Source organism: Gobius niger, assembly GCF_951799975.1.
Source record: "Gobius niger genome assembly, chromosome: 3".
Classification (NCBI taxonomy): domain Eukaryota; kingdom Metazoa; phylum Chordata; class Actinopteri; order Gobiiformes; family Gobiidae; genus Gobius; species Gobius niger.
The window spans coordinates 20,367,512-20,392,336 of NC_136854.1; the positions used below are offsets into that span (position 1 = coordinate 20,367,512).

Consider the following 24,825-nt stretch of genomic DNA (forward strand, 5'->3'; position numbering starts at 1 on the left):
GGTCATCAAGTCTGAAAGTCTTTAATTGCCACTGCAAATATTCGCAAAACGAATTTCCTCTGAGCACATTTCCTCTCACCCAACGCTGCCACACAGCTTTGCGTAGTTTTGTTTTTCCTTATAAACTGAAGTCCACATAATTTGTAAACTCGTACAATACTGCGCCGCTGAGTCGCTGCCGAACTAAACTTTTTTTTGTCTTTCCCCTCCATCCCTCTCGGTTGCCCTACAAGAGGAAGCAGAGTTGGTCATGTTGGTCAGTGTTTTCTATCTGCACAGAGAGCTGAATCTGAGCTGCAGGGGTGGAGCTGAGAGGTGTCAGGACTGCACCCTTTGAAAGAAATTGGTCTATTACACGAACAATGTTGCTATAAAATTAGCCTAAATAAATGAAGAAAGGGGCAGAGAAGTTTTTGATTCCCCCTCCCCTTTTTCATCAGGTCTTTGTGTTGATAAAGCCATTTGACAGAGACAATAAAGAAGACTTTCGGACATGTTAACTATATGGCTTCTCCACTTCTCTGCACATGAGACAAATCAATAAGCAGCATGGATCCAAAGAAAAGAGGCTCCAGGGGGCTCCAATCCCTTTAAATCCTTCCCTGGACTTAACAACAGCCACCAGTGATTTGTGTCAGTTAAGAAGCTGTCTGATGTGAACGGAGACCTGAGAGGAACAGGCACGCGCCACGAGGGAGTGCGTGATGAGAGCAGCATCCACCTTGTACCGCTGCCAGAAATGTCAAATATATGTGTTAAAAAAGACGAGGGAGATTGAATATATGAATGCAGTGTCTTTTAAGATTAGATGAGAACCTGACCCAGCTCGCTCAATGGTCGTCCGGGGCAGAGGCCGCAGTAACAGGTTTAATCCAGACACATGTAGCTGTATAATCACCTGTCATCGTGTAATCCTAAGCTTGTATGCGTAATGTTCATATAGTGAAGGTGAGTTTACCTACAGTGACCAAGCCACACAATCGGGACGCACTATAAAAAGATTTTCACACATTTAACTACCGCAGATTGAAGGTAAGCGCGCATCATTCTTTCTAATCTTTAGCTACGGTAAAGTTCTTACGTTTTCAAATATAAATTATTCAGGAGAAATGAAAGGGTTTGTTTGAATCTGTGCTCAGCGTGCGACTTGAAGCCAGTTTGTGCTATAATAAGAGCCAGGCCTGCCTCCTTTGCTTTATGAGATTTGATTATCTGGATCTCAAGCATATTATCTGATGCGAGTCAACAGATGGCCATAGCACACTGTTTGCTATTGTTTCAGTTCAATATTTGTGCCCTTGTTACTCGCACACAATGATACGCCGATTGTTTGCGCGGTGCAGCAAAGCAGAGATGACCCGGCGTGTCTCCCTCAAAAAAATTAAAACGGTTGTAATTAGAAGAATTCCACAATTGTGTAATGGTGGCGATTACTGAGAATAGATGGGTAAAGACGTGTGAACGAGAGAAAAGATCTCATTCTCACCCCGCGCTCCCTGTTATCTGCCGCAATATTGAAGCCGACAGTCTCATTTCAGAGGCATGACACAAAATCAGCAATTGGAGAAGGTGGGGTTTGGTAATGAGGAGTTGGTGGAAGAGATGTGTGAAAGGAGGTGAAGATAAGATAGAGAGCCTTAGTGCATTAGCAGCGCTTGTTTATGGATCAGACACAGGCCTCCGTGTCCCTGCGGGGCTGATTGTCCGTAGAGGAGAATGAGTCTTCACTGACATGGATGTATGGGATCATTTCTACTTTCTTTTCCAAAGCAGGGGCATCTGGAACTGTGCTCACAAAAAAATAGGAAGGTGGTGTGTAGAGAAGCTAAAGAAATGTGCTCCTACTTCTTTAAGAGTTTAAAACGTTACTTTAAAATTATTTTGCTCAAAAAATCAAAAAATCCTGATATTTCCAAATAATACACCCTGAAATAGATAGATACAAATATTTATTTTATCTGTCACATGAAGCTTTTTTCACTTACAGATTTGCTCATGGATGAATAAAATGTTTTAATCATGTTTCTTCAAAATAAATTTATTCCAGTTGATTTAAAACCGACTGTGTAAGAAAACTACTCTGAGAAGTACAGCTACTTCAAAAAAGTTATCAAAGCACATGTACCTGAGTAAATTTAACCAAGTACTACCCAGCTCTGGACAGTCCAATCACAGACATTCATTTGCATTGATCTCAAATGCAGTCGACAATTCCTCCCTAATGAAGCCCCTTTGGAACTATAGAGCGTTCAGAGCTTTGCCCGGTGTTTTGGCAGAAGATGGTGCTGTTTCTAGTCCTTTGTGTGATTTTATTAGGTCTTCTTTACTTTATATGAATTTGTACGATTGTTTAATCTACCTGTAAATCAGACATCTGACTTTGTGTCAATAATGAGACGGCTGACTGTAGTCATTTTATAAGTAAGAAAATACTGTAGTGTGACTTGGCCATATGGGAGCAGAATTCATGGTTTAATGCGTGCAGTAACAGTTCCATAGTTTCTGACGTTCAGAACAATAATGTTATCTGTGTTTCTGTGCTCAGTTGCACTTATGAAATAGACCATTTAAAGTTTACCAATGGTGCTTAGCTGTTTGTTTAGCGTGGCCCACCTGGCCCTGTATTTCATTACTTTAATTAGTGTGATTAGGCTCTAAATGTGCTTGTGTTGGCTCTGTGATTGACAGCAATTGGTCACTTAGGGAAGACTGCTGCATACACAGCACGCAGCTCAATGGCTTGTGCAGTGAAACAGCATAAAGTGCATGTGAGTGTGTGTGGGTTTGTTTACCCTGGTGGGAACTGTGCTCACTGAAGATGACTGCAATTCTTCACGCAAACAAAGTGAGACCACCCCAACAGAAAAGTCCAGATTGCATGTTGTGCCTACATACACGGTTGCAATAGGACTGTTGGGTGAGATTAAACAGAAAGGTATTTGTGTGTCCTCAAGTAAACATGGCCCTACTTTAACAGTTTCATTTCTTGGATGTAACATTTGAGTCTTTATTCATTGCACATTAAAAGTTGGTCTCCCCCATCCATGCCGCTTTGCAGGCTCTAAGCATGTTGCAATCAGTCTCCACGCTGATTGTGTAAAAGCGTGACAGACAGGCAATCACTATTCAGTCATGGCACGTTCTTTCTGCCCCAGTGGGAGTTGGGAGTGGGCCTGGTCGGTATAGTCACATTAATCGGTTGGGTGTAATTTAAGGGACTGCCTGGACCTCATGTCTCTTCTCATTATTGTATGTTTTATATACGCTGCCTAAGCAGCCCCTCCTGAAGCAAACCCATGCTCTCTGCAGTTCTGTGGGCTCCTCATTAGTTTGTGTGATGGAGGACTGAGTGGTGATGTTTCAAACTGCATAGGCCAATCAAACAGGTCGTCACAACTGCCTTCAAATGGGACATCATGTGTTTTGGGTCATCCACTCCTTATATTTAAGCCGGTCACAAGGACATTTTCTTTAATTATTAACCTGTTTATTGTATTCATATTTTCATGTTGGGAGCTGAATTCTCATATTCACTCTTCTTTTGACTCCATAGACCACCTTTAGCTTTCTCACATCCAAAATAAGTTTTATGTGGATATATGAATCCACTAAACCTGTAACTATGTGTCTAGATGTCAGTGAAAAGTGCAAAAGGAGGACAAGACAGTCGCTCATCCACCAGGTCAGTGACACCAGACTCCCAGACTCCTTAGACGACCACAGTGGCAGAAAATGCCCACGTATAATATCTATAAAAGCTTATAGTTTTATGGGTTGGAGAGTCAATCCTCGTGGGAGGGCATGATGACTGCCCCATGTGTCATCACTTTCTCTTCTCAGGTCTTTTTTTTTTCTATTTTTGTTCAAAATATTGTTAGCACAAGATTAATATGTGTTAGTCACAGCTAACCAGAAGTCAAAAAGTTTTTTTAATTATTATTATTATTATTGATGTTAGTTTTGTGATAGCCGTTGCACACATAGATTAAAAAACGCTGGTTAAATTAGATTAATTCTTCTTTATCCAGTGCACCACCTCGAGGGAGGGGTGCCGCAGCTGGCAGGTCACCCACCACAGGAAGATTCAAAAACAAGGCCATTCAGCTCAGCATCTCCCAGAAATTCTGGTAATTATCATTCACTCTGTCTAATCAACATTTATTTAGACAAGCACTGTGCGCACAGCCATTCATTTACACATCATTACAAAGCTCTGTTAAATGTGGCTATTCAGAAATACTTTTTTCCCACTGAACAATTGCATGTCAGAAAACTAAAAGGACACACTACAATAGGACTAATGTCAGTGATAATTACATTTGGGACCTCTGTGTTAATTTTACAGCACAAAATCACCATTGTCTCAGGCAAAGAGCTCAAGTGACGAGAGCCAAAAACAACGACGCGGGAAGAGAAGCCTCAGCAACAGCTCGGCTGTGGCAGCTGCATACGTCGCCTACCTCAATAAACTTTTTGGACAGGTCAGTTCAACATCACCTCTTAGATCAATAATGAAGTATGGTAGTACTAAAAGCTCAAGCTCTTCATAGAGGAAGGGAGTTCCACATTTGATCTATTCATTTTCATTTAGTACTTTTAAGGATTTTTGCCCATAGACTATTCAACAGGATGGTTCACAGTGAAATGGGGTGACGCGAGGGGACAGACAGCTAAAGACTTAAACCCACGTGCCAGAACAGTGTGCAACAGCCTTAACCACTAGGCTGGGTTGCACATTTTCAGAAAAATACAATCTAATTGCAAAATGTATGTGTATTTTGACAGCAATTGCATTTGCAGTAGCGCTTTAAGAAACGTGGCAATACGGGCTCGTAAAGCACAATACAAGTGTAAGGCATTATTATTATTATTATAAATAATAAGACTCCCTGCTGACTCGATATCTCAGAAGACAGTCAATTGGAGTTTCATCAAAACTCGTAGCCTTTAATTATTAAAATGGTTGATTCGCTGACTGAAGGATATTGTGATTCCAACACTACAACATTTATTTGTTTACTTAATCATTTATTTATTTGACAGGGACATTGCACAACTAATGTGTTGCACAGACCAGTGACAGCTACAAGCTCATCTTCATTTGTAGTCCCTGGGCAGAGGAAGCAGGTTTATACAATGCACAATGAGCATTCTTACTTAGAGTATAATATAAAATACAGAAAAAACACCCCTCAGGCCTCTACAAGAAGAACCTGCAGAAGGATCACCTCAACAACAGTCCAAATACAGTATTTACAGTAACTTGATTAATTACTTACATTCAATATTTACATATTATATAAGCCGCTCATCATCTTCACTTAAACTCTAGCTGCTGGTGCTTAAATAAATTGCACACCAATCCAAAAGAGTTCAGCTAAAGGAGCAAGTAGACAGTGGAGGAAACATAGAAGGTTAATCAACACTGGAAATAGCTCATCTATTAAAAGTGGCTGCTAGTTTGAGAGAGCGGGATAACCCATGCATAACCTGTTCACAAGCCGGTAATTTCTGATGAGTAGAGAAAACAGGACCAATATAAGAGTCAGTGTAGTACGCACACCACTGTTCATTCAAACGTGAAATTATCTGACAGCGACCTGACACAAAAAACACCACTCAATAATTCACAGGGGAAAATGAACATAGCCTCGCAGTGGCACACTATCACTATCATATGTGGATATTACAGTAACCAAGGTAGGCTAGTAAATTGAGATTAAGTTAAAGTGCTGTATTTGTAAAACTAAATGTTTGTCCATAGAGCATTTCCTGCAATTATGACATTTCTGATGGTTTTTTCCCAATAATTTCGTTCCTTTGAGGTATTTTAGTGGCTCCTAACAGTGTGAGAGCTTTTAATAATCTTTCTTTTTTATATCAGAATTTAGGATTTTAGTGTAAGAGACGAAGGGTTCTTTATGCCTTTTAGTTTGACATATTTATGTGTATCTCAATAACCAGTGGTGGTATAGTGTAAATTAATTTGAAGCGGTTTATGGAAACTCAAAGCTAATGCATTGACCTTGATATTCTTGGTCATTCTGCCATGGTTTAGCTCCCATTCTTCTTCTTGGTGTTTTTTGGATCGCGCCCTTCTGAATCTTTTGTTGTGAAAGTGTGATCTGACTGCCCTTGGGATACATGGTTAATGCCTTATAATAAGGGTACACAATTAATTCATTACTCATGTTAATAGTTCATGAGTTTTCATGAGAAAACACTCATTCATTTACACAGGTAATTAAGGTAGTGAACTCATCTATGATCATGAGTAATTAATCATGATGAATACTGTGCAGAAGATACAAACAATGACAAGGACCAAGCTTTGTATAAACGAGCAAAATCTAACTCATCATTAGTTCATTGTGAGTTCATGATGAACTTGCCCCTTAAACAATTATTTTTTCTTTTTTTTTAACTATGAAGCTAAATTTAAAAGAGCAATTACAAACAAAAGAGAGCTAAAATACCATTCAAGACTTAAATGTTATTCCTTTGCTGGCGTTTTGTATGACTACACTCAACTCAGTACTAGAAGTTTTCTTGATATCTGTATATTTAATTTGTACTGCCTTATATACCACAGCTAAGGTGTTCAAAGAAGTTCAGAAAGGCAGATTGATGTTATTATTGAAAGCTCACACAAAATGTTCAGTAAGTGTTTAACTTGTTGATTTAGTTCAGTTGCTTTTATAAAATAGCCTAATTTTTTTTTTAAGTTATCAAAGATACAACGCTTTAGTTGAAGGGGCACATTCATAATGAACTAATAATTAACTAATGATGAACAACTGATGCATTAATTTTTGATAGTACGTTTAGACAAAGCTTAGTTCTTCTCCCTGTCTGTATCTTCTGCACAAACAAATTCATCATGATTAACTACCCATGATCATTAATAAGTAATTAACTGCGTTAATTCATGAGTATTCATGATGTATTGATGCATAAAGTCATGATTAAGTCATGCATTAATTCATGTATCCTTATTCTAAAGCAGGGGTAGGCAACGTCAGGGCCAAATCCGGCCCTCCAGCACACAACCTCAGGCCCCCAAGATGATTTTGAGAAATATTATTGTGCAAATAATATATGAAATACCTGTTAAAGTAGTCTAAAAATGCGAGAAATAGTGTCAGTATTTTAATGTCCTGTCAGAACATCCCGCTTGGTCATATATAATGTTAAACAGTGATCCTCTGCTGGTGGGTGGGGACCCAAAAGTGGGTCATGGAACCATTTTCAGTGGGTCGCGAGTCTACAGGGAACTTTTATTCAATATTTTCCATGAAACTGCATGGAATCCCTAACTGTCTCTGTTAAAATGAATGTTATTGGGTTGTTTTGATCATAATTTCAGTCTAAAAGGAATTCTGCTTGTTTAACAAAAACTTGTGTGGAAAATACAATATTTTATACGATATATGACAAATTACAGTTTTATTTGGGTCCTTGGCTTGGCCTCCGAGGGTAATGGTGGGTCCCAAAGCCCTGCCACTTGGGAACCACTGATGTAAAACATTGGCATTTGCAGAAAATAGTTCTTTACTTTAGGCTACAATGTTGAGGTTCGGCCCTTGGGTGTTTTGGCAATGATGAAAATCGGCCCTCCACGACGCAAACTTGCCTACTCCTGTTCTAAAGCATTACCAAAGTTTGTTTTGCTAAGCACTGGAGCTTGACATGGTGATGTCTCACAGCTCTGACATCATAGGGTCTCTGCTTGGCCATTGTTTGCTGCTGGAACACCAGAGGAGGGAACGGGGGGCCTAATGTGACTGAATAGAGGCTGGTTGGAAACAGGAAGAGTCCCTGAACTGTTAGATAGGAAAAATGCTCTGATGTGGGCTTCAGGTGTGAGTCATGGTTGCAGCAGGACTGATGCGAACAGGTCCATGTTACTGAGTGAACTTGAAGGATAATTTCCTCAACAGAATTTTAATTATCGAAATAATTTTAGCCCTCAGTCTTTTTAATGAAGATAAACAGCACACTGTCTCATGTTACTGTCACTCACCTCCTGACCTGTGTAACTCTGAAGAGAGTCAATTCAGTGACTCAGAGTAAGTTGGAATCGAATAAACACCCATAACCTTGGTTGGGAAACTCTGGCTCATCTCACCTCTAGGCGGTGCTGTCTTCAACAGCATCCGGGGGGAAGTTGGACGTAGCGAGGGCAGTGCAGGGAGCATCACATCTACGGGACATGAGAAACAGTGATTTGGCCGAGTCACAGACAGAATCATCTGTAATCTCTGCCTCAACACACGTATTAGTAACCCCTTCAGAAAGGAGCACTGTCGTTACTTATTACGTCCAGCTTAGAAAGGGGCAGTTGGGAACATTTGATACATTGACATGGCAGATAAAGACTGATCGCACAGATAAGAAAGAGGGGAGATAGCGTCAGCTGACATGAACATCACTAATGGCTGCGGGCTGCTTCTGAAGGGCTTTGCAGATTGAAGGCCATATGTGTGGATCATGTTGTGTCTATATGCATCATAGCTCACTGGGCTGCTGCGCAATGGCCCATGTGAAGGCACGGCAGACAGAATGAAATTAACTGTTAACAGCCACATTTGCAGGGATGAATTAAAAGGAACCTGGTCCATGTTGCTTCCTAATCATTTCTTATGTGAAAATATTGTGTTTTTATCGGAAAATAGGAAAGTCATTTGATGCAATACCTGCCAGGCATTGCTGTGTTGTGTTTCAGCCTTGTTGGCCATTTTATACAATGAGTGCACAAATATGTTATGGAAAAATGCCTAAAAATAAATGTGCGAGTCTGTCTCCTGAAAATACTGTGCACCTCAGCAGGTTGACCTTGTATGATGTATGAGTCACCCTGGCATTGAAATATATTATTTTTTTTTTTTAATATTGAACTCCTCTCAGCATCAAACTGTTTTCATTCAACATGTTGAAAGAGTTTTCACGTAATATTAGTGCAAAATGGAATAGAGTAGAATCTTCTGATTAAATGTCCAGATCCGGATTTGACATGGGAACATGCTACAACAGCTCTACATTCTGCTCATCAGAATTCAGCTTTGTGTAATGATCTAATACTGTGTCAAACACTCTTGTTTACAGTGAGATTTGCATGTATTTAGACTATTTCACAAATAGCCCTTAATGCCTTATAGCTCAGCTGGTTAATCTACAAACAACGGAATTATTGTAACACTGACTGTTAATCAGTTTCATCAGCGTTGACAGTGAAATGTGTGGAATAATAATGCATCCGTAATAAGCTCAGCTTCTGAAAAGTCTTATGATTGCATTTATGTTTGCATTTGAGCTATAAAATCGAGATTCAGTTCATATTTATTTATTTATGAACATTTTATTGGAGGATCAGCCCCATGAGATGAATCATCTCGTTTTCATGGGAGTCCACAAGATCATGTCCAAGAAAAATAGAACATAAAACAGCAGTAGATGCAATCAAATCAAACTACATGATAATAATAATTAAATAATAAACAAAATAATAATGATAAACAAAACCTTAACACGCACGCGCACGCACACATTTCACCTCCCAACCCATCATAGAAGGAGTTCAGTGGTTTCCAAACTGTGGTGTTTATGGTAAATGGACTCCCCTTATACAGCACCTTCCACCGACCATCAGGCCCAAGCGCTCCACAGTAATTAACCAGTCACCAGTTTATGTCACTAGACACATTTTAAACCATTTTTAAGTTAATTTTACATTATTATTATTATTTTTAAACGCATCATGAAGGTGCTTCAAGGGTCAAGTCATGTAACATAATGCATACAACACATCAACATATCATATCAAGTATGTTGCTGTTTCACCCTCTTATAGTATATTGTTCCAGTCAAGCATCTCCTAATTTCAGCACTGATTATGAAATGAGCATCAAAACTAACTATTTATAAACAGTTAAACCCTCAACCCACTGACAATGGTCTTGTGACCAACTTTTGGGTCATGACTCATCACTTGAGAATTGCTTGTCTAATCTACAGATTTTTATACCTAATAAAACCAGAGAAACAAGATTTTTGTTAGGATGTAGCGCTGCCTAAAAAATGCAGTCTTTGCAATCTGACAGTGTTTAATTGTGCAGCCGTACAAAACACAATGTTATGAGCTCCAATCATCAACCAAAACTAGTATTTGTGACTTTAAATAATGGCTTTGGAATAATTTATAAGTGGCAATAGTCTGGGTGTAAAGTGCACTCAATAGCAAAGATCAAATCAAAAAGGGAATTATTAGACAACAATATAAACAGACACCCACCTTTTTCCCTCTTGGTAAACAGGCTTGCCGCAAACATCCCTGAAAGCAAATAAAAAAGTGAGTGGAGAGAAGTTGACAGAGCCACCCTGAGCACTTGTCAAAACAAAGCAGGGAATAGTAAAGCTACTGGCCTGAATGCAAATTGTGTGTGAGGTAAATGCATACTGTATGGGGGGTTGTGTATCGCTCTGTCACGTGCAGTTTGTGGGGGTCCTCTGTGCTACCTCTGTGCTCATTGTATTTGTGCTGTGTCCCCTTCTGGAAAATGAGGTATCGTGACATTCAGTAAATTAGAACAAGGCATGTCGCTGGGTGAAATCCCATTAGAGGGGACTGTCAGTATGTGGCGGAAAAGACATGAAATGCATGTAATTCTAATTTTGTGGCTGAAAGGAAAAAAAGATTATTGCTGAGGTATTTCTCTTGCGATTCAGTGGCTTTTGAGGTGCCCTGATTTCAGCCCTTGCAAAGGCTTTTAATTATTTCTCTGTTATTTTTCCTTCCTCTTGCTTTTCCTTGCCATGTAGGAGAGAGAGCTCATGCCAGAGGAGCTTGATGGTAAGGTGTTGGCGTTGCAATATAGGCTACTAGTCTTTCCACAACTTAATTAAAGAGTAGTTAGTCTTTCATTTAAAATAGAGTCAAAGTTTTTTGTTTATGTACAATTCATAGACATTTCCTCAATGTGTGCAATGGTTGCAAATTCAATTTATACAATGTTGAAAAATCGTTCAAAAGCAATAATACTGTATTTCATTAAAAAAAATGATCCAACAAGACAATAACAGGTGCCCTCTTTGTCTGTTAGAATTACAGGAAGCCTTCAAGGAGTTTGACTACGATGCGGATGGTTTCATCCACTACAAGGACATAGCTGACTGCATGCGGACCATGGGCTACATGCCGACAGAGATGGAGCTGATTGAGATCATACAGCAGGTCAAGATGAGATGTGAGTGAAGTAACTTTGCCGTTTACGCTGACAGCTGACCTCTGCTTAAACACATTATCCTACATGATGCTGTCTTCGAAGGGTTTACATATAAAGATAGCTTTCTTTGGGGCACTGACATTTCACACATGTAGCATCAGAAGGGTAACTGGACTGAGGAAAGCTGGTGCAGGATTGCAAGTTTGTTTAAATTTTTTTTTTTTTTTAAATGCATGTCCCGAATAGCATAGAATGGCAAGTATTTTCCAACTTTATCATTATCATTACTGGTTGCCTTCATGGTTCTTAAGAAAAAAAAATGTTGGCTCTAAAAAGATCCAATGTTTTTGACTGGTCTTCCTTGGGGGCTGTTTTTAGTCAGTATTACATTTTATATCGAACTTTCTGTGCTGTAGGTTGACCTCAATCTGAGGAAAAATTGGTGATTTTACACTTACATACAATATGCGAGACTGGGTCAGACGATACATGATTAAATTTCACACATAACAATGATTATCCTTTTCCGACACAGAACAGTATAATCTCACCAGATGATGGAGTGGATAGATACAGTACGAGGTGGATCTCAGCTGTGCTCCATAGGGACCAGGGGCCAGCTGGTTTCTAGTCTAAGCCAGTTAATTGGCTTCACCTGACGTCCCTGAACATCATTTCCTGATTAGACGGAAAGACTGGCGGAAGCATCAACTCTGGAAAACATAGTAAAGTGCATTTTAGTATCGACACGTTCAAAAATCCAACTAGGACCCATTCTTTCCCCACTGGGGAAACCTGAAAGGAGACGTGGGCACCCGGGGACCCACCTCCAGATAGAAGTGACAGCAATTGAGTGCTAATACCAACACAAAGAATAAAAGTAAGACAAGAACAATGGCAGAAGTGAGCTAGCACTTAAGTCTTTTTTTCCCCGACATCAGCTTGAGTGTGTTTTGAGCAAATCTCAAAATCCATTGTCTCAACACTTTAACTTGTCAGCTCATGGCAAGAATCCAAATTGTATTCATTCAGCACCGTGGATAGCTCCCAATGAGGAAAGTTGTGAAAAACTCATTTAAAATAGTGCTTCTCACCTCCATTGGGCACTCAAAAGGCGTGTACAATTTCCTCTATAGTATCTCAAAATCAAAGACTTTTACAGAATGGCCCTACAATATCCCATGGCTTTTGGAACAGATTTCCTTTTTTTACCCAGTCACAAGAGCAAAAAAAAGTCACACGTTTTTCAGACAATGTCTACAATGACAACTTGCAAATATGGATACATAAATATGAAAAAGCCATGCTGCACTGATTTATTTCACAAAGACAGTATAAGCCAGGGGTGTCCAAAGTGCGGCCCGGGGGCCAAATGCGGCCCTCAGACCAATTTTTGGTGGCCCTCTGCCTTCTTGCTGAATCGGGACACATCATCGGAGATAGTCCTTTTTATTTGAAATGTAATAATTCTACACAATTCTAACCAAACAACTAACCTTTTACTGTGAGACAGAGCTGGCATGAAGGTTTTTTGAGCATAAATAAAGGTGTGGGGGGCAATTTAAACCTCTGCTAGTCAAAGGTTTTGCGGCACTAACCACCGATCTATGGCCCTTCACCCTGTGTACGCTTCAGTATGTGGCCCCCCATGAAAAAAGTTTGGACACCCCTGGTATAAGCCATTAGAAGGATATTGTTTAAGCTCTAAATTGGTAGGAGTACGAAACATGCATCACAGTAACATTTTAACAACTATTATTTAGAAATAAAGCTCCCGAGAAAGAGAATGCTGCCATACCCCGATCTCCTGTTCGTTTCTCCCTTTATTTTCCGGGGTTGAGGTCCGATGGTCACTTTTTCGTTGCAGAGCTATAGGCTAATAGGCTAATAGGCTAATAGGCTAGGAGCTAGCTAGCTAAAGGCAGCGAAGGCCATCTCTTTGCTGATGTCAATTTAATTAGGAACTGGGGTTTTCAGGTTTGTAGGTTGGGTTGTAATAAAATAAAATAAACCTGTTTCATGATGCTTGTCGTGAGGTGAGATTTTATGCCATGGATGCAAACGGATGAATACGGTTTGCAAAACAAATATCGGACTCTTCTGTGAATTTCAATTTATTCATCTGGTAATTCGACTTCAAGACTTGGCTCAGTTTACCCTGCCCCAGGGGTATCAAAGTGAGCCACCCCCTGGTGTAAAGAGCAAATGTATCTAAAAACGGATCCTTCATCTTATTACCCTTTGAGCTACTTTTATATATACATACACACGTGCAGCAGATGAGTAGAAACGGAAAATTCCAACATAAAAAATGATGATGATGATGTGCACAGCAACGAATGGGATACAACTTCGTTTATCCTCCATCTCGCTCGATCATTCATCCTGTGTGATCTGACTATGGATCTGACTGTGCATCATCCGTGTAAGTCTACAGGAGCAAGTCATTGTATTATTGCCTATTTGCCTTCGACCCTTGGCTCGGCTTCCCCGCGCTGACACACCCGCAACTCAGGCGCCTAAACTACCTGTAGGTCGTATTTTCTACCAACAAACCGATATGGGGCTATAAAACAGCATTTGGGACACTAAACTAAACTAAACTACAACTCGTACTTGTCGACTATTCTATAGAGAGTAAAGCAAGATGGGAACTTTCATTGTTTACAGCATGCTCTATGAAATATTACACACAAATCCCTTAACCTTTGCTTGTTGACACTACTCATCAAATGCACAGTCTTTGGAGAGCTGCTTGCAATATTGGCAAGGGCTTGAGCTACTGTTTGGAGATCCTTGCTTTAAATAAACCATATGTACCACGATATTTGTAGATATGCAAACAATTAATCTAAGTCTGTAAATGGTTTGAATGTATATGTTATTTTGTTTTCATTGCAAAAAGTGTTTCAACTTACCCTCAACCTTACCCTTGGAAGAAAACACATATTCAGGATTTAGTAACTTCAATTAACGTCAATTAAAAAATTAAGTGTAGACAGAGTAACAGACGTCGAGCAATTATGATAAGTACTGATATGGGGTAACTATCACTTGAAAAGCAACAAATATCCATCATATGGACCATTGGGGCTGGAACAATGTTGTTTTATAACATGACATGTTTTTGTGGCATTGTATTGTCTGTAAACTGATTTTGCAACATGGTAATGACTTCATGCATATCAATGAGTCTACAGCTCTCACACTATCGTGGGTCAAAACTGGTCTGGATTTTGTTTGGGGATATTTTTCTTCTATAGACCTTTGCCAAACAGTTATAAATGTGTGCTTTGACTAATTAGTGCTAGTGTTTGTGAATACAGTTTGACATACACACAAGGTCTGTTGGCTTATGTCTGATTCTAGTGTGATGATTTGGCCCCCTCTTGTTCAGGACCTTCCTCCCAGTAGTAGTTTTGCTTAAAGTCAGTTTATTTTCTAACTGTCAGTATGTTTTTTATCCCACCTTTTGTTGTGGTCCACCATACTTCCGGATCAGCTACCACAAGCTAGTTTATTAGGGTCTTATGAATAAATGCATGCAGCATACACTCAGGGGAGACAGCGTTAGGCAGTTAACCTCTCTGTTTGCGTGCCACATATGGTTTTGCATAAATGTGCCTTCGCTTTTTCTATTTTTCTGCAGGGGGTGGCCATGTCGACTTTGATGACTTCTGCGAGTTAATGGGACCCCGGATGGTGGCAGAGACTGCTCACATGGTTGGTCTGAAAGAACTCCGCTGTGCCTTCAAACAAGTAAGAGCACCCCGGTGAAACCGCAGAGCAAGTAGGAGTTCAAGCAGCTCAGGCTGATACGATGGATGACAGGACTTTGAAGCAAGCAACAGGCCACCTCCTCAGGGAATTACAAAAGTGCATGGTGGCACGGGGTACAGTAAAGGGTAGCCAACACGGAGGGAAGAATAATGGAGAAACATTGACATTAATGATGTCTACGTACCCTAGACTCTGCTACTCTCCAGCTAATTTGTCATGACAGCAGAGTGCAAAAAATATAGTAGGCTGACGTCAGTAGTGCTAGGTGGCCCACACTGATTTGATTGCCTTTTGTTGCTATGACGTACGATCCTCTGACTATGTTGGACCATTACAGTTCTTATTTATGAGAGTTACATTGGCACACAGGTTATTTCCCCCTTAGAAAAACCTCATGATACACCTCAAGGGCAGCCAAGCCTCTATCTATCTATCTATCTATCTATCTATCTATCTATCTATCTATCTATCTATCTATCTATCTATCTATCTATCTATCTACCACCATCTTTTCTTGTCATGAGTTTGAGTTTTCAGATAAAAATAGCCTGTTAAAAAACTTCTGTGAGCCTGAATGATGCATTTGTTTTCAACTTTAGATGTTTTTAAACAATTTGTTGTGACACATCATGGCCATAGCCTTCTCACTTACAATGTTTCTCACTTTGGTTCTCACTTCCTGAGTCAGCATTGCTCCATCTGAAGACAAGCTGTTTCCAACTTCCGTAGAGCTTGTGCAGCCAGTTCGCAGTTGCCAGTACAGTATTATTTCTTTTTTACACTTAAACAACCTTAAATCACTTCTCTGCAGTTTGACTCGAATGGGGATGGAAAGATCACATCGGACGAGCTGAAGGAGGCCATGAAGTCATTGCTGGGAGAGAAGTTGAAGAAGGGCGAGCTAGAAGAGATCATTGGCGACATTGACCTTAACAAAGATGGCAGCATTGACTTTGATGGTGAGAGTGAAAAGTGACAGGACTTAAAGCCACACCGCGTAGGATTTTACCCAAAAATTCAAATTGAAATACAAGCATTTTTTTTATGACAGATATTTTCATCATTGAAATATACCTGATAAATGTACAAACAAACATGAGCTTTTGCTGTGAGTGGCTCAGCTCTCCTAAGACATGACTGTAGCTTTACTGTACGTCTCCAGCTCATCTCCATGGAGATGTGACTAAAGTCAGCAGAATTTGAGATTTAAACAGGTTAGGGGTTCACATCTAAATACATTATATGATTACCCACTGCAGTAATAGCATTTTCTGTGTTGAGCTAGTCATTAGGAGCATGTTTTGTACTAATGGCAACAGTATGGTCCAAAAAGTTACGCAGTGTGCCTTTAAGAACAATTAATCAAAGCGGTTAGGCGGGGTGGCACGGTGTTGCATAGGAGGAAGGACGGAGCAGACAGGTGGCGCATCCGACAGGAATAGACTGAGGTGAACTGAACGGGACCGCACAGTGAAACGGAGGAGAAATGAGACAGGACAGTGGTGAGATGAGAAAGTAAAGGTGGGAGGTCGAGGAGCGTTAGTTAGGGGGGCCTGTCCAATCTAATCAGCTGTGCATTACGCAAATCAATAGATGCCAGGACACCTGACACATGCAACACGCTAACACCGCTCCAATGGACAGCTCCAAGGACATCTCTGTGCAAATGACATTACGGGATATCATGTTGTAGGAAAATAGACAACAGGACGACACACAATAGTGCCACCGATTCTGCAGACTGCTGCACTGGAGCAGCTTACATGTAAAGTCCTCTTTGTCCTGTCTGAACTGTTCAATAAACTACAATTATTGTGAACATATGATAAGGCGTGTCCGTCTCAGCAGGGATCAATAAGCAGGCGCACCTCATTATCATCAATTAGCCCTTGGGGCAGTGTACGTATGTGTCCACTTTAGTCTTTCAATACACAACAAGGCACCAGGCAGGAGAGCTGCGTTCACTAGATGGCCAAAGAGAGCTTCCATTTCAAATTCCTTTTAAAGGGTTAAATGTGTGCCTGGGCAATAATGCTGCTGTTAATCAGGACTTAAGCCTGAACCCTCAACACTCAATAGCTCCCCTTCTACAATCAGTGGTCTTTCAGCCCAAAGGACTTAACCGACACAATAGACAATGAAAGCGTTGATTGACTGCAGGACTGCAATGGTCTCCAGCCTCAAGCCAAATGCAGATAGCAAAAAAATAAAAATAGAAAGGATTAAGGGGATGTTTTGCAAGAGTTTTAGTGTTGTGTTTTCGAGAACTGGACATTTGACTAGATTTTTTTTGTGGTAGCAATTTTCATATATCGAGTATATTGAGTTGGGGACGATGATTTCTTTTATCTTCAGAGGCGTCTTCTTGCTTGTGGAGGAATTGTTCGGCCTCATTGGCATTACAGGATTTTGCTCCAGCCCAAAGCAATGGCTATTCTAGTTAGTGAAACTGTAAACAAGTAGTGCAGTAGATTACAGCAGTCCTGATTATTCCTCCCAAGAGTGGCCAGTTGACCTTATTGAGTTTGGATTTTCTTTTTCCTTATTACTATTATTATACATTTTGGCAGGCAGAAAACTTAATACAGTCACTACAACGAGCCATAATTCTGTCCTGTTTATATGAAAAGATGGGCCCAGTGATCTGATAATGGAGTGACTGCATCCTGCGCTGCTCTTTATGATGTTAGTGTCATGAATGGTATCACTGAATCTTCTAAGCTGCTGTGTCTGTGCCCCCACAGAGTTTGTGATGATGCTTTCTGCACGATGACTGGAGATGGAGATGGCACTGTGGACTCCAATGCTTCATCTCTAAGTTACACCTATACCACTAGGCTGATGGTGAGGGTGATTTAAGAGCATATTTTTTTTAGAGGGGAATGTGACGCTTCTTTGAGTGTAGAGGGTGAACGGTTAGTTATAAAACATCCCTTTGAGGCAATTATAATGCTTTGCTACCGCCCTCTAGTGGCTGATAGTATGTTCACACTTTTCAGCTGTTACATCATAACTATTGCAAAACAATTATACAATAAAGAAGTGTTTAAACCAAAATGTGCGTTTATTCAAAATTGTTAACTTAAAACATAAAAATTATGTATATATGATTTACAATGAAAGCTTTCAACTTTTCAAAATATGTTTTTTACATTAGAAACAAATGTTGCCTCAAATTGAAAAACAATACAGTATTTCTTCATACCATAGTGAAATGGAATGGAAACTAAGCAGACACAATGTTTTAAAGTCACAATGCAAAATGATGTAAGGCAAACGCTGACTGGGGTATTGGGGTCCACCATGCAGCTATGGAGCAGCATTAAATGTGGAATACTACAACGTACAAACCCATTAGTACTACAAATGTGGACATCTCAGTGTCGTAAATACCCATTGGATTTCCAGACTAGTTAACAAGTTGTGTTTGTTTCTTTTCTAAATAATTTAGATAAATTAAATTATACAATTCTCTGTGTGTATTGAAAGTCTCAATCTGTCTGTCAACTTTCTCAGAGCAAAATACGTACAAATACAAAATTTCAAGTTCAATACCATACGAAGGACTGCGGAAGATAGAGACTATGCCATGATATCTTTGATGGGATAGGGAGTTTGTGACTATTCACATTGAGTTAAGGAATCTTTGTGTTGTTGTTTTTTTCATATTTGTGCCCCGCAAAATAACATAGCGTCACTATTACAGATTTGGAAGAAATGTGAAGACTGAAATAGGCAGCAGATTGAGGGATATCACCCAAAAGGTCCTTAAAACACTAAATTAAAAAAGTCAACTCTCACTTTTCTCTATCAGCATGAGGATTTTAAGTACTTTGTCAAATGAATTGCGTGCATCTTTGTTGAGCCGTGTTTCATGACTCGTGGTGCAACACTGCAAAAAGAAAGCCTTTAGTGTATTTTATCTGGCTACTTCAAATAAACTGTACTATCAGTTTAATCTTAATTGGAAAAGTTGTAGGGGATTTGCCTTTTACACAATGACTGCAAGAATCCCTGAGGTGTTTGGCCTTATCCTTAACTTCAGTGAGTATTGACTCCCTTTATACGTATTTACTCTCATCCCAGGGTGGATGGTACTCAATGGCTAGACTCAAACAATGTATGTGAAGGGAAGCTCTAGTTGCCCTGGACACTTTGCAAATATGTAAGAATATTCTGGATTTTCTCCATGCGATCTCGAAGGCTGGTCATCGATAGGACTGACAGCTGGTACCGGGGGTCAATGGGAAGAACAGCTAGAAGCCACCAACACCAGGCTGGACCGTTAGCGGTTGCCTAAAAGAAAACACATTGTTCTGTTGTGAAATGTATGCAATTGTTACAATCGTTCTTAAAACAAATGAAGGGAGTCACATTATGCAAAGAAACATATAAATTACATGTCACTTTTCAGGTATGGGAAATCTGAACATATAACTTCAAAAGCAGTACTAAGCAACTTGTTTCCCTTAATAAATCCTTTTCGTAGTCCCTCTGGAGACTTTCATATCCCCCCGGTGTCTCTGGCCAGAAAACCACAATTGCAGCTTTGCCTGCCCCAGGTCGGAGGCACAATACACACTAATAGAATCACAAAGAAGAAGCGGACTGGCTAACAGGCAAAACTAGCTGTGGGCTAGTGCCACTTAAACAATAATTGCAGCAAAGTTTGTAGGAAAAAAAAAAATCTCCATTGTGTAATTGGATGTTTTCTATCAGCTTAGTATTTAATCTCCCGGACAATTTAAAGTAAAAAAACGCAACATGCTACGACACCTGCAGTGGCGCTTATGGCTTCTAGGGGCATGAGTTGCTTAGTACTGCTTTAAAAACTCACAACGAAACAGGTGAACTTTTTGTTCAATAGGGTCTGCATCACGGTTATCTCTAATTGTATTATAATATCATAATGGGAGAATGAGATTTCTTTTTTTTACTGTGTCTTACAACAAAAACAAGAGGAGTTCAGGAAAGAAATATCCAAGGCTTAATTAGTCTGTAACACGACTTGTGACCACAGTGATGCAACACAGCCAGAGAGATTAAATGTAAAGCTCTTTAACCTAAAATGTTAAGTAACTCCTCCTGGTACTGGTAGTCATCCTACGAATCAGACTATAATAATTCATTGCCATGAGAAGAGCTATAGCCAAGAATGACCACAACTGACTTTATTGTTGGCTCTTCCTCCTTTAGTGAGCTCACCAAACTGATTTGCTTAAGACAAATTTTTCAAAAATACATGTCAAGGCTTTTACCTGAATGTCAGCCTCTTGCTCTGGCATTGTCCCAAAATGCTGTAGGATCTGATTGCGGAAGCGATTTTTGAGGTTTTGAAACCATGCACAGGCCTGTGCGTATACTGCATCATGTAGTTCTTGTAGACTCTCAAGGTCCCCACTCTCCTCCACCTGATAAAAACACATATATTACATATTACAAAACTACTAATCACTCATAACTTTTGCATGGAAAAAGCAGTTCAAGCAGACATTTGTTCTACCTTTATGTCTTCCAAATGCTCGATATCGGCAATACTGTAGCCATCCTTCATTCCACGAGACAACACTTGAAAGCGTTTGACTCCAACCGTGTCTACTACCGATCGTCCATCAGGGAGAAAGTGGACACTTCTGATACTAAGCATACAGCCATAATCTGCAAACCTACACACACACAAAGATGTATTTATATAAGATCATTTATATAAGAGTTCCCAGATTGTAAATTTGTTGACACTGTGAACTTACCCTTTCTCGCTATCATTGATACACATTCCAAACTGCTGCGTGCCCGTGTCAACGCAGCGGCGAATCATCAGGCGATACCGAGGCTCAAAGATGTGTAGAGGGCAAGGCACGGTGGGATAAGCCATGGTACAAACAAAGATAGGCACATTTTTCATCAAACTGCACAAAAATCAAACAAGCAGACAAAGCGGTTAGTGTTTTTGAAGCATAGAGCAATATATGGGGGGAAAACAGAGAAGGAAAGCTTACTCTGAAAATTCTTTAGTTTCTTCTTGATGGACTCTTGTTCTGTCCTCGTATTCTTCTCCTAAAAATCGCTTGATCAATGTCTCCAAGAGCTTTGTCACTATGTATTTTCTAGATGCTAGATACTGAAATGATCAGAGGATAACTCAATGAGTAACACTGAAATATTATAACCTTTTTTTAAAAAATATAACTACTGATAAAGTGTGTAGCACCTCTTTCAGACTCTCTTTGCAGAGTGGGCATTGAGGCATGTGGTCTAAGCAGCGTTCAAGACAGCTTTTGCAAAAAGTGTGTCCACAGGGAGTAGTCACTGGCTCATAGATCAATCTGCAGTGGACATCAGAGAAAAGAGAGACATCATTGTGCTGCATAAAATCCATGAGCTCTGTTTAGGGCATTCACAAGGCTTTACCTCATACAAAGAGAGCACTCAACATCATTGGGATCCAGACCACTGACTTGCGATATTCTCGTTTTAGTGGCATGTTGCTTGCCCTTTGTGAGACCTAGGAAGGGTAGAAGGTGGAAATAAACAATTAAATATAACAGAAACAAAGTTTTAATTTGACAGTGAATCTTTCAAAACAATAATTAAACTTTAATGAAATTCAACTAAAAAGGCTCATACAGCAGAGTGCTTCATAGTAACTAACCTTGCTTTTTATGCTTGTTGCTTCCACTATCTACAACACTGTGCTCTGCTTCCGAGAATGACAGCTTCCTCTTGAGAAGGCTTCCTTTCTGATGGTCACTCAGTTGTGGAGCAGAGCAGACCCTCTTTAAGCCCTCATCACTGTTAGACCCATGCAGTCGTAAGGAAAGGGCTCTGCTCAGACCAGGCCGCTCTAAGCTTTCCCAGCGTTTCTTCACAATGATGGAAGACAAAGTTAAAATAGGGAATTTCAAATAGATGTGGGATTGATCAAAGCAAAATGTAATGAAATACACTGAGGCCAATGAATACCTCATGACTGTCCAGAGAACGGTGTGCAGAAGCAGCACGGCCTTGCTGCTCTTGTCTTTGAACTGGGCTCTGAGGTTGAGCTTGTGTGTCAGGTACGAGGCTTTTACTGCGCAAGTGAGGAGAAGTGCTTTGAGTTGTTTCTCTCAAGCCAACCTTGACATTCTCATGGGTCGGAGAAAGTAGATCACACAAAATCTGAAATGAAAAATCATCGCAGAATCAGTATATGACGCTACTGTGTTAATTTCAGAATTATTATGCGGCACTATTGTATGTTATTCCTGGAACTGTAGTCTTGCCAGCTTGACCTTAGTACAGATATCAGAGTTATGCAACACAGGCGTACAGCAACTAACTGACTTGATTTTATGGTATGCAGTGAATGCCTCCTAATTGCTTTAAGCAAAAAAAACCTGACAGACCAGCACAGCCAGTTTTATGTATGTTACATAAATGTTGATCTGAAGACGTTAGATGCAAATCTTTTACATGTCTGAGATGACAGAACGTGTTTAAGTGAAAAAGTTTTGATATGAAGTTTGTTTCTTGTGTAACTGAAGCTGTGACGTGTTACTAATGTGATCACTGCCAGAGTCACAAGACCCGACCTGCTACAACAACTTATGAAAGTGTTGTAACAGTTCGTTTCCAGGAACATTTTGTTAAACTGAAGTTATATAATGTTATTAGAAAATCAGGTTTTACTGGATAAGTTATTTAGAGAGAGCAAGAGCTTATGTGATCCACATCTCTCTCACCTTTTCCACTTGTCTTTTAGCGTAGGGGAAGTTCTCATCTATAGACAAACACTGCAGGAAGACTTGAAGGGACTCATCCACCTGGCCCATCTTATGCAACACCATGGCTTTTTGAAACAACGCCTAAAAGCAGAAATTCAGTCAGTGCTCTTCACTGTTATGTATTATTAAGCAGCACAAAAATAAATGTCCTATTGTTGGAAATTAAAACTGTCAGTTAAAACTTGCAGACTGAAATGCCATATAACCACATTGCTATAATGCATCACCCACCACTCTTTTGCAAAGTCAAATGACCACAGAAAATATAGAAGTAATTAAAGTACTTGAGATTATATGAGAAGAGGAAAGGACAGCAGATCCTGACTTACTTCTGCAGAGTTTTTAGTGTTGGGAATAGATTCGGTGTCCTCCAAAGCCTGGTCATACTGTTTTGCAGCCATGTATGCCTCTGCACGAGACAGTCGTGCCACGACTGTTGAATCTGGATTTCCTGAAGAAAAACAAAAATGTAATTATATACCTTAATACTATGTACTGTATGTGGTAAGAGTAGCTGCAGAGCAATGTCAAACATTGGTGGAATAAATACAGTATCAATAATGCTGGAATTAACAAACATTAACATATTTCTGGCATAAATACAAAGAAAATGAATGTGTTAATGTTTTATGAAAATAAGTCCAAGATTGAAGCAGTTGGCTACATGAGACTATGAGAGATGTAGGCTATTATATCACTTGACCTACATACATGGAGGCTCCTACAACTGGATGAAACTTTAGTCCATTTTGCACAGAAGATGCAATGGGGAAAAGGAACTAAACATGTGTTAAACCTGTAAGAAAACAATGTAAGACCAACTGCTAGATTACAGTGTGCATCATGACACAAGGGCATTATCCATTGGGCCAATTTATGAGTAAGATTATCTTTCATTTACACAATTTTCAAGGCAACTGAAATTATGTTGCATGTTCAGTTGCTTACTTTAGACAGATATGAAATGTGTCATGACCTGCCTTATGCAACTTTCAATTACTACCGCGCATGCTCTAACAGACACTTTCGTAAGCTGAACTTGAGGATCGACCTCACCTCGTCACCAATGGAAAGGCCCTGAGCCTCGAGGTGGCCCAAGGTCCACCAAGAAGTGGGGCACGGTTTCATAATATTGGTCAGTGGGGCCAGTCGAAATACCATGACACAGTTGGCCCACAATTTGAACGCATACATGATAAAGGCTAAGCTAACATGTGGCAAAGGCGACAAGTTTTCCATTGCGTGAGCCTGCGCACTAGACCAGGAAACACCGTCATTATTGGGCTACATGGATGTTATGCATGCTGTGTAGTTGACTCACCTGATTCTATGAGCTCAGATGCCAGGGACATAGCTTCTTGATAGTGTCTACTTTCACAAAGAGCATCTACTTCACCCACAGTTTTGGATATTTTCTGTTCCTCTGGAAACCATTTATCTAAAAGTGCACATAGCAGTATATTGGCCTTGATATCTCCTTTGACTGCGTCATTACACACCCTACATTTACTCAGCAGACATCGTTGCAAACATCTTCTACAATAAGTATGTCCACAGGCTATAGTCACAGGTTCTCCTAAAAAATGATGGCAATTTGGGCAGTCAAAAGGGTCGTCCTTCGAGATGTCCACTGGATACAGCCGCTGCTCTGAAGATGGCTCAGCTTTCCTCTTGAAATTGCGTAGAATACAGTCCACAAAAGTGCTCAGCTGTTCCGGCTTCAGTGGGCCATACCGCATAGCAACAGAAAACAAGTGAATGGCCTCTTTCAGACAGTTTTCCGAGGCGAGAGCGTCTGCTTTCTGCAAGATGAGTTCGTGGTGTTCCTTCTCCTCAGGTAGGTCGTCCCAGTCCTCCTCGATGTAGAAGGCGCTTCTTTCCGACGCCTCCTGCGCCACTTGTGACTGGATCGACATCGTAGTTTTGTAGAAAATGCTATAAGCGTCTTCGGGTAGTGTAAATATACATTTCTAAAGCGGCTGCGGTCACTTCAGGGCAGCGGTGTATCAGACTTCCAGATTGAGCCCCTGTTTGTTATATAAAATCGGCGTCACGTGGTT

General features: G+C 40.1%; 3 protein-coding genes across 3 annotated transcripts in view; 2 read left to right on the forward strand and 1 right to left on the reverse strand.

Moving 5' to 3' along the window:
- Window positions 1–3,632: 3,632 nt before the first annotated feature.
- cabp4 (calcium binding protein 4) lies at window positions 3,633–17,775 on the forward strand (the record flags this gene model as incomplete). The annotated part of the gene is made up of 8 exons (XM_079553648.1): window positions 3,633–3,682; window positions 4,029–4,127; window positions 4,346–4,481; window positions 10,819–10,849; window positions 11,100–11,243; window positions 14,872–14,981; window positions 15,814–15,961; window positions 17,747–17,775. The coding sequence occupies 8 exons, from the start codon at window positions 3,633–3,635 to the stop codon at window positions 17,773–17,775; spliced, it is 747 nt and encodes a 248-aa protein (XP_079409774.1).
- The window catches only part of ugt8 (UDP glycosyltransferase 8), a 133,295-nt gene continuing 125,281 nt past the window's right edge, over window positions 16,812–24,825 (forward strand). The window contains exon 1 of the mRNA XM_079553924.1: window positions 16,812–16,816. The gene's annotated coding sequence lies outside the window, so the exon portion shown is untranslated. The remainder of the gene's footprint in view (window positions 16,817–24,825) is intronic.
- On the reverse strand, window positions 18,511–24,763 carry lonrf1 (LON peptidase N-terminal domain and ring finger 1). Its single transcript, XM_079552972.1, has 12 exons — window positions 24,087–24,763; window positions 23,095–23,216; window positions 22,724–22,846; window positions 21,966–22,160; window positions 21,655–21,865; window positions 21,414–21,507; window positions 21,214–21,328; window positions 21,002–21,123; window positions 20,753–20,911; window positions 20,506–20,668; window positions 20,261–20,413; window positions 18,511–19,298 (listed from the first exon to the last, which is right to left on the reverse strand). The coding sequence occupies exons 1-12, from the start codon at window positions 24,679–24,681 to the stop codon at window positions 19,140–19,142; spliced, it is 2,211 nt and encodes a 736-aa protein (XP_079409098.1). The 5' UTR covers window positions 24,682–24,763; the 3' UTR covers window positions 18,511–19,139.

What these genes read in the sequence shown, in the direction of transcription:
- lonrf1 (XM_079552972.1), bottom strand. Translation starts at nt 24,681, where the DNA reads ATGTCGATCCAGTCACAAGTGGCGCAGGAGGCGTCGGAAAGAAGCGCC. An exon ending in ATCAATGATAGCGAGAAAGG is followed by an intron (nt 20,669 to 20,752) that starts GTAAGTTCACAG and finishes GTGTGTGTGTAG; the next exon opens with GTTTGCAGATTATGGCTGTA. An exon ending in AGCATTTGGAAGACATAAAG is followed by an intron (nt 20,414 to 20,505) that starts GTAGAACAAATG and finishes TGTTTTTATCAG; the next exon opens with GTGGAGGAGAGTGGGGACCT.